We start from the raw sequence: 10,656 nt of genomic DNA, 5'->3' as shown, positions 1-10,656 counted from the left end.
CACCCACAAAAGTTTTGAGTTTGAGTTTAAGCATTGACGGTGATGCATTAGAGAACATAATCAATGACCTAACATGGGATAAGCTCATGTTAACTGAGAAGCTTGGATTGATACACATCGAATTGCACCTCGCTGCAAAAATGTGTGAAGATCCACAACTAATTCTCCTCTATGGATTTTCAGATGACAAATTGAAGCATAATATCATGAAACTGACAAGTTTTCACCTTCCCATTAAAACTGATCTCAATCGGTGTTGGATCATCGTCAAAGTATGAATCTGCTACTGCAACACTCTCCATCGTCATGCCGCGATGCTCTGCAACAAACCCTTTTGATATCCAAAGTCTCTGCATCCTCTTCCGGCTGATCAACTAATCCCATTTCCTCATAGTAAGGCAAAGATTTGTAACTAAGGCCTAGTGTCCAAGTCATTCCTAAAGTGTGGGATTAATCTCTAGCTCGAAGCCCAGATGATGTGAAAGGTTCTGCCATTCAATAGGACTTGTCTTATTAGGTTTGCTAGTAAGTAAACCTCTTATGGTTGCAATGGCTACGCAGAGTCTGCCTCATTTCTTCAAGAATTGCTCAAAGTGATGTTCAGGATGCATAGGAAGAAAATGGATAGGAACAAATACTTTCCTGCAGAGCAGATCCTTGGACTTCCTCATAGAAGAGAGGCTTGAGTTTGTAGACATGTTTATGATTGAGTGAGGAACCAGTGTAGGCCACATTTTCCATCCTTGTGGTGACTATAACATTGCTACTATTGTTGCAATCCAGTAATAATACAAGATTATGCTCTCCCACGCTTCAATTGTCCAAACAACAAATATGTACCTCATATCCTTGAGATGGTCTTTGATCTTCTCGCCAAGTTCTAGCCCATCCATTTTCTCTTGCTGCAACTGAGACTTCGTGAACAATTTTTTGAACATTTTGCTGAGAAGCTTCTTATTGTTGATGGATTAAGAAATAGCAATCCAAATGTTTCAGTTCATTTGTCCATTGTTAATCATCAAAGATTTAGTAGACCTTGGTGAAAGCGATCTTGCCTAAGCCACCACAACCAACAATAGAAATCACATCTAATTGAGGTTCATTCTCCTCCAATAGCCACCCAATGAGCTCACCTCGAGGCTTCTCAATGCCCTCAAGCTTAGATTCTTCGATGAAAGAAAGCACTTTGTCGAGGATCATGATCTTGTTGTCCATGGCTCCTACTAGTGGTATTTATTATTGGATTATGCGTGGATGTAAATCTATATTGTCAAGCTCTCTCGCTAGCGTCCTTTGCTTGGATTTTGATCCTTTGGATCTATTTGGCAATCCAACGACTCTTTGCCTATTTTTCACTGATATGGCACCAACTCATGAGGGATGTTGCAAGCAGCTTGTCAAGATGAAGCTTGAACTCATCAATGCAATCTTTTGTGTTGTAGGCGAGCTCCCTCACCGTCTTCGTCCCACTCCCTCTTAATCTAGCTTCTCTCTTGGCTCTCTTCCTCTTCCGCAACATCCTCTTCTAAACATCTTTGATGCACTGCGGCTCTTCTCTCGCCCCACCAATCAACTTTGCTTCTTCAATTATCAAATCCCCAAGCTTCTCGACAATTTAAGTTCACCATAGCATCTGCCATCTCCCTATTCTTTTCTCTCTCTCTCTCTCTCTCTTTTGCACTTCCTTGAGCAGAGAATTAATCAAATGATGCTTGGTTCTTCCTGTTTCATTGTATGGAGGAGAATACATGAAATGAATAACTTATCAATTCATGTTGTAGGATCCATTGAGTACAACTCATTGTTTGGCTTGATGCAATGCCAAAAGTGCTAGCAATAGCTACACTTAACTCCTAGGACTTACTTTATAAACTGTTTAGAACTCTATTTATTTTCTCTTATCACATATCACCCCCACCTTAATTACATGACAGTAGGTGATATGGACTCTACTGGTGGCTACTATGGGTTCTAGAGATAGCTCATACCATTCTCATGCACAATAGCACTTAGTCCCGCATAGCAAATAGCTCCGCATTTTCGATCGACTAGCTAATTGTTCTGATACCATTTTTCAAACACCAGACCCACTAGCCCATTGGCGTGATACATGCCTTGTGACCTACTGAGTGCAACATGTTGTTTGGCTCAATCCACTACCAAAATAGTTAACCATATTACACTTGACTCCCATGGGTTACACTATAAATCCTACAGTGTCTCATTCACCCACCAATGTGGGACTATTGTTTGGCCCAGCCCATATCCACTCCCATCAGGCAAGCCGAGGCTGGTCTGGCCGCTCTAAGACGCCTAATATTGCAAAGAATAGCTATACGGTTTGCCTAACAACCATTATCTGCTATTAAGTACGCAGTTCTTGCCTGGACGATAAATATCATTCATAAGCAAAGACGAGTCAGTATTCTAAAAGCACCATAAAATCCAGCTCGCTTATCTCTGGGACAGAATATGTAGACCATGCAGGCAAGTAAGAATCTCTTTCCCAAATTTTCAAAAGAAATATACAGGTTTTGTTCTGCAACAACGATAAAGAACAATAACAGTATAGGGGTCCTGAAACACATCCAATATTCGTCACTGTTTCTCATGAATATCACATCAGAAGAAAACAGTAAAGAAACATACTTACAAAAAGACGACGTCTGCAGAGTTCTTTCGAAGTGTCTCACAGTTTTAGATGCTTCTTAAATGGTCCTCAAGCAAAACTAGGAGGAAAGAAAAGGTAACATCGTGTAACCTCACAAAAGCACATGATCAAAAACTGCACACATGCTAAGTGCCCCGCAGTAGTAAACTCCAAAATGAAATTGAGTCACAGATTCTGATCAAGATAAGGATCTCGTGGAGATCTATCGCCAACACCAAGATATTCAGAAACTCCAGAAACTAACCCACCCAACAACGAGGTGCTGCGTGTAAGCCAACCAACCTTTGTTGGTGACTGTTCTTGAAGCTTGATCTTCCTTTGTTCTTCTAATAACATGTCGAGCCATCTTTTCACCATGTACTCCTTCACTGCCTCAACCCCTTGGTTTGCCACCTCCAATGGTGGCAAAGATAGCGGGTTCTGATCCAAGTTGAGCTTTGTAAGTCTCTCAAGACGGCCAAATGTATCAGGCAAAGCATGGATCTGATTGTTGCTGAGATCAAGTTCCCTAAGGTTAATTAGGTCGCCAAATGTAGGGGGAAGCTCCTGCAGGTCACTGAAGTTGCTACTCAAATTTAGATACTCGAGATTTGACAGTTTTCCTATAGCATAGGGTACACCTCGTAGTTCATTAAAGTGTGCATCCAAATGCTTTAAAGATTTCATCTCGCAAACAGATGTAGGAAGAGATCGAAGCTTATTAAGTTGGACGCACAGCTTTTGCAGATTCACTAATTCATGCCCAATACTCGTTGGCAGAAAGGTGAGCTCATTGTAACTCACATCTAGCTCCACTAGGGATCTGGATTTTTAAGAACGTCTACATGTAAGGAGTCTGCTGATAAAAAAGATTCAGCTTAAGTTTAGAATAAGTATGAGAAAGCCAGGAGATAATCAGTACCTGCACTTAGAGATGCTATCAGGCAATGCCTTGAGCTTGTTACTAGATACATTGAGGATCTTCAGATTAAGCAGAAATCCAATAGAATCAGGCAATGAGACTAAAAGGTTGGAAGAAACTCGAAGCTCCTCTAAATGTTCCAGCCCTGCTATAGAATCTGGAATGACCTGTAAAGCAATTAGAAAAAGATTTTAGGGAAGCCTGAGGTATTGGATATGAACATGGACATACACTCAGTCCAACTTTTTAAGGCTAATTATCGCAAATGATTCTAATTCTGATCATTAACATTACAGAACATTTAGGAACATGAATACAAAAGTAAATGCTATTTTACACTACTGGAAGTGTAGAACTGTTTATTACTACATAGAATAAGGAAATGTTATCATTTCATAATTAGAATATTTTAGAAACAACAGTGACCTATTACATTTCTTAAAAACGCATAGCAGACTTGTCATTGGTATCCACCAATGCTACCAGTAGGACCATTGAAACAAAAATCTCACAGTAAACCATAAATTGAAGAGTTCAATAGACCTTGTGCTTCTGGCACTTGCTGCTAACTACATTGAGAACAAATATTAAAGAAGCAGAATACCAGTCCGCCACCTTAGTTGCCAAATAAAACAGATGATCTTGACTTCAGAAGGTCAGTTGAGATATATATGTTTGGTTAGTTATAACTAGTGCTGTTGTCCGAACACTTGCATCATGCACTTGACAGACAGTGTTTGGTTTTTTGGCTTAGAACCTTCAGGTGGTGTTGCAGGTTGTAGGCAAAAGATTGCAGGTGTTGCTGAGGCCAAGTTGCATGCAACACCATTTACAGGCCTATAACACTGCCAAAAAAACTACAGAAATGATTCGGTTGACTTCTCCAAATAATTTGCATATAAAATGTAGATAGTTCATAAAAACTCTGTTTCGTGTAATTAAGAGATTATTTAGTACTCAATTTACTAGCCATTATATTTAGGACCAGGAATATCCTCGATGGGGAAAAATAGAGACAACAACACGGTATTTCATGCAAGTGCGATCTGGAATTTTGCCACTGGTAACAGAATGAAGTACCAAGTCACATTTTGTACAGGAGACTTCAACGCTGAAATTTGTTAGTTGCACATTGGAACTAAGGGTGTGTCCGGCAACTCCTCCGCTGAAGGTCTTAGCCAGTTAACACAGCCTAACACTACTCTTTACTCTCTCAAAATGCAATGCAACCTTTTCAAACATGCACCCAAATTTATGATTCATTTTAAATTTGGGACAATCCTTTTTACACATGTGACGTTTTATTTTATTTTTCAATTTCATGTGAAAGGAAGTATCTTTTCTGAAATCAAATTAAGTAATGTTTTTAAAATACAAGAAACTAGAAATCATTTTAATATAATGTTGAATTGAGAAGAAGATATAGACTCGAGACTTATTGCTACACAAAGGCGTTCATGCGTATGCAATGTTTTGAAGCTTATCATATCAAAACGTATACCTTATTCATATTTCTTTAAATAACTCAGAGAATAATTTCTTTGTCAGTATGCCCTTGCCAACTGTATATATATAGCTATTTGCTCATTACCATGTTAGCATGGATGTGTGTGTATGCATGCACATATATATGATAAGACTGTTGTTGGTTTCCATATTAGCATGGATGTATTACTTGTTACATGTTAAGATGGATGTTTATGCATGTATGTTTGTGGATATCTACCTATGTCCATGATTGTATGTAGCGTTTGTTACAGAATGGGGAAGGGGAAGGACACTTGGGTGATTTTAAAAAGTACAATTGTCCAACAATATAACTTTTTAAATTATGCAAGACAGATGCAATGAATCATGGATCCAAAATTTATCCACTTTGGCATCTCCCTTAAACAGCAGAATGATTCAAAAGCACCCAAGACTATGTGCCTTGGTAGAAGGGCCTAATTATATACTTCATTTTGTAAAAGATATAAGAAATATTCCTCATCATATACAATAAGTTGGAGTTTTGGTGGAGTGGAAAAAAGTTCAAGGGTGTTAAATTGAAAAAGGTAGAGTTAACATGCCTTGCACCACCAAACACATGCATGCATGTACCTATCATCCATCTATCATTAGATACATAATACATATCAATGAAACAAAAAAAATACACATATATAGATAAATCTGAATATGTGCCATGCAATACATGCATCTCTTATTTGATATTTTGCACTAGCTAAAAAATATCTACTCCCTCTGCATCTCTTCCTCTCTCATGTGTTGACTAAGGTTTCTAGTAAAATAACGATGTAAGGGAGGAGCATGGAGGGAAAATAAGGGCCATAGGATACAAGCTGGAACGCTGAAGTAGAGAAAAAGGGAGGATCAACATGGGATACTTGTACAAGACTCTCAATCTAGAACCAAGGTGTTAAACTTGGTCAAAGCATCCAAGGTGGCACACGCAAGTCAGCAAAACCGTGAAAGCATCTAGGGTCACACAGGCAAGTAGAGATGAATCCCGTTAAGTGAAGTAAAAGAAGCTTCTATCAGCAAATTAATAGAAAGTTCTCAAGTTCATACCACAGCATCAGAAGGTTTAAGAGGGAAGAAGAGGTATTCACGTGGATCACTTCCTCAAAAGGAGCTAACTTCTAAAGATATCAATTGAAGATGACTGCTTAGTGCTTCCATTTAAGCCTGTGCACAGAGTTAGAAAGGCAAAATGGCCAATGCAAAGGACACGGAAAACTTTAATACTATTCTCCAAAAAAATGATGGGCAGGTCTCATAGTAACCCATGACTATGTTAAAACTAAAAGGAAAAAAGATTTGATTGTATTGAATTCGCGAGGACCAAGTCGTGGTCCACCAACAAAAAAAATTGTTCTCATATAAGACATGGAAAAAGTAGTGGTCCGCCAACAGAAAAATGTTCTCATATATGACGGTTGGGGTTGTTTGTATAGAATGGTGTCAGGATTAGAAGTGTTTTATGTATAGAAGGTGTTGGTAACTGAATGCCTTGGCATAAAACGATGTCAAGTTGTAATATACTCACAACAATTTTCTGATGGTGAGAAGGTTGTTACAAACTCGAAACAGCTCAAAAGTGATGAAGTCAACAATGACAACGCCTATGGTAACGAGTATATACACTGGAATCAAATTTTGGACAGTTATAAGGCTAGTATAGAATTAGAATTGAACTTCGACCACTGAGAAAAATATCAGAGAAAAAGTGTAGGTAGGTGTGGTTATCAAAATGTGATAAAGAGGTTGACAACGGAGAAGTATAGTGTCTTCAAGAGAGTATGAAAATGTTATGTTGTGATGAATGCAAATGACATATATGTACAAGAAATTCAATTGGATTGTTGATAAGTCAACAACTAAGTAAATTAAAAGATGACACCTTGATTGTTTGCCTTGAAAATTATAAACACTATTAACTGCGCAAGTTTCAAAATTACAAATTTAAATATTTCTTGTGCATGAGTCATGACAATTCATAATTACAAATCTAATTGTCTTCATATGTAATTATAGTATCTAACTTACATATTACTTTAGAACTAAAACCTCACTTATACTTGATGAACCTCCTGGAAGCCTGACTAAAAGATGAAATGCATAGCTATTGCTATAGAAGACATGTACACCTTCGGGTGCTATATTAGGCTACGAGCCATTTACATTAAACTTTTTCTTAATTAAAAATAAAATATGAGACTTACATGGGACATGTATTGCAACTATTGTCTCTGACTTGATCTCTTTCAACTGCTTGACACTACTATATTGCCCTTGTCATTGGTGAATGGTGGAACACCGTTGTATTATGTTTACAACTCCCGCGAGAGAATATGAGGGAATGAGTGAGGGATAGTTGCCCTAACCCTATTATACAAAGCAGGTTGGCTCAAAACAACATTAAACCATTCTTCCACCCCCACCCCACGCCCAAGGCATTGAAAACATCAGTAAGGTGGGACAAGGTAGAGACATAATTGCTAGGGCAGAGAAGTCATAGTGAGCAAATAAGAAGCAATTTGGATAAATACACACACACACACACACAAGTGTGTGTGTGTATATATACATATATATTTATATATGTATATATATGTGTGTATATATGTGTGTTTGTATACATATAGTACATATATACACATATATATGTACATATATATGTACATACACACACACATATATATACATTATATATATATAGTAAGACTCCTATTAACTTAAGTGGATAGAAGCACTTGTCCACCAAACTTTTTATCCCTTCATTATGCTTTGAGATTTGTGCTATACATCAATGCTATCTTTGAAATTTGTGCCTTCATTTGTATTATATGCTAGCACAAATCTCAATGCAAAATCAATGGATAAAAAAGTTTGTGGACAAAGGGCTCCCATCCACTTAAGTTTATAGGAGTTTTACTCTCTGTCTCTCTACACACACACACACACACAAGTAACGACAAAGAGATCTTAGAGGAACTGTCACATATAAAATTGAGCACAATTTTGCAAAGAAATACACCATATGTTTCTCGAGAAAAGATGGGAAACATGCTCAATATCATTTAATTGAATACTTTTTTCTCAACTCCTTGTTGTTTGAAGAAACCCTCCCCTTCAATTGGCCATTTTTCACGAAAAGCAAACATGATATAACAAAGCAAATCTTACCCTAAGATTTCGAATAGCGGTCTACCCTAGAGATGTTACTTGTAGTAGAACAGAGTAGTGAATGTGCAAATTAAGTTCATTCTCTTGATTGAGAGAAAGCGCCTTATGAACGTGCATAGCCTCAATCATGATGCCCCTCCTATGTTGGTGGATAGACTGCTTTCAAAAAATTGCATGGCATGAATTATAAATAGGGTCAAAAACATTGAACATAGAATAAAGGTGGTCCATTCTCAAAAATAGGAAACTTATGAAGTATCAATTATCCTTTTTAGGTTCTTGAACAGTTGCAGATTTTTGACAAGACATGGTTGCTCGAGTTTCGCTTCATTTAAGTTTGCACGACTCTTTTACTTTTGGTAGTGTATAGAATGCTCCGTCCATTTCTCTGTGGCAGATCTTTTGAATTATGAACTTATAAGAGGTAGGTCTTTTGAATGATGTACTTATACATGATAGGTCTTTTGAATGTGTATAGAATGCTACATCCATTACTATGTAGTAGGTCGTTCGTATTCGAGAATTGTTGTAGCCAATCTTGCATAGAGGAGTTGATTTAACACATGTATATGTGACATGTCTGTGTCTTGTGGCATGTTAAAGAGTCATTGCGGTTAAGATACAAAACACACACACTTGTGCCTATGTCATTTTGTCCCTTGGTGTGGTACATGCTTATACTGATATGTCATGCACTTGTTCCATGGAAGAGTGTCTTTGCTTGTATCGGGCTTGATGCTGATCTTAATGTTGTTCTTTCCCATATACGAAACTTTTGTGGTTGTTAGTATCGTGTCATATTGCCCATGTAGGCTAAACACATATTCTTCACCCATAATTCAAGATTGCACTTTGTTCATGCAGATCTGCGTCCTGTTAGTTATCACGAAATGCGTCTATAAGGAGGGCTGACTAGAAGTTTGATTGACTGTTCGCGCACTTAGTGCTTGACGTGAGTTACGCGATATCCACCAGCAAGATTCTTTGTGTTGGACAAGTACACACGGCCATAGAAGATGGTATCCAACTATAGGCACAGTTTATACGCTACTAATTAAGTTCATCGTCAGAGTTAAACCAACTCCTATAACAGATCAGATCAAAATAAGCAGATAACTTCATGGGATTAATTAAAAGAAAAAGAGTCATCTCCTATAATCAGGTACCTGCAGCTGATTGTTAGAGAGCTCAAGAGAGATGAGCCCTCTGATCCTCCCAAACTCCTCCGGCAAGAACCTCAGATTCCGGGCCGACAGCTCCACCTTCTCCACTCTCTCCTGTTGCAAGATCCCAATCACCTCTTCGTTCACATTATCATCCTCCACCAGTTCCTTACCCTCATCTTTCTCTTTATCTTCCTCATCTTGATTCAATCTATGCCCTTCGTAAATCTTAACCAGCTTCTCCTCAGCTACCTTCAGCTGGTTATTATACGCCTCGTGCATCTCCTCCAGCTCGATAATCGCCTTGAACGGCGCCTTCACCTTCTCGGCCTTCTCTCGGCACTCTTTCTCCTGATCAGCCATGACGGACCTCCAGGTAATCACGTCGACTCCTTCGGGCCGAGGGGCGCGGACGATGTCCTCGAGGCTCCTGTAGAGGGCGGTGTCGATCTGAGAGAGGCGAGCGCGGGAAACGTCGACGGACTCGTGGTCGGGGCGATCGCCTAGGGTTTGAGGACGGAAGCGGGTCGGGCGACCGTCGCGACGCGAACTTCATGGCGGGCGAGGACAGTGGGATCGCGAGGTGGGGCATGGATTCGAGGAGGTCGACGGAGAACGAGGCGCTGTGGTTCTTGAGTCGCATCTGGATCTGAGGCATGCTTCGATGTCGGGTTCGGAATCGGATCGGATGAAGGAGACGGAGTTAAGGCGCGACATGACGTAGGAGAGGATCGGGAAGCGCGTAGGGTTTGGATCCATGACGGGGATTGGAGCTCTGGGGATTGATTGAGGAAACAGATGATGATAACGATGAGGATGATGATGATGGAGACAGTAGGAAGGACAGAGGGAAGTTTTGGAGCGTTTCTGCGGTTTTCTGCCTGAGATTTGCTCGGGAGATGCGGATTCCCTGGTCAGCGCGATGATGGGCCGGCCCGCTCTTCAAGGGCCCACCAATGAAATTGACACCTATTAAAAATGGGAAGAAAACCCCTCCGGTGGCGAATGATGGTGACTATATACCATAACATACTATCATGAGCGATGCCGGTAGATTGGGTAAAATCTGAGGTGGGCTTGCGCCGGACCAGTTCAGGCCTGTGACTTGGACCGCCGAGTTAAAGTCCAGCCAGGTCTAATACGGGTTCGCACGGGTCAAAAGTGAAATATCTGCCTACTTTCACTCTGAAATGGGTAAAAGCTATAGGGTTCTTACGGGTCTTTGATATTCT

General features: G+C 39.6%; 1 protein-coding gene across 1 annotated transcript; it reads right to left on the bottom strand.

Annotated features, from left to right (window-relative positions):
- Nucleotides 2,474–10,377, bottom strand: LOC109831588 (plant intracellular Ras-group-related LRR protein 3-like). Its single transcript, XM_020398934.1, is given in 3 exon segments — nt 2,474–3,473; nt 3,573–3,739; nt 9,428–10,377. Coding segments are annotated over 3 exon segments (1,560 nt in total). The 5' UTR covers nt 10,184–10,377; the 3' UTR covers nt 2,474–2,836.

The sequence above is a fragment of the Asparagus officinalis genome, chromosome 2, assembly GCF_001876935.1.
Source record: "Asparagus officinalis chromosome 2, Aspof.V1, whole genome shotgun sequence".
Taxonomy (NCBI): Eukaryota; Viridiplantae; Streptophyta; class Magnoliopsida; order Asparagales; family Asparagaceae; genus Asparagus; species Asparagus officinalis.
The sequence above is the reverse complement of the archived record's forward strand: the minus strand, read 5'-3'. Positions and strand labels throughout refer to the sequence as shown.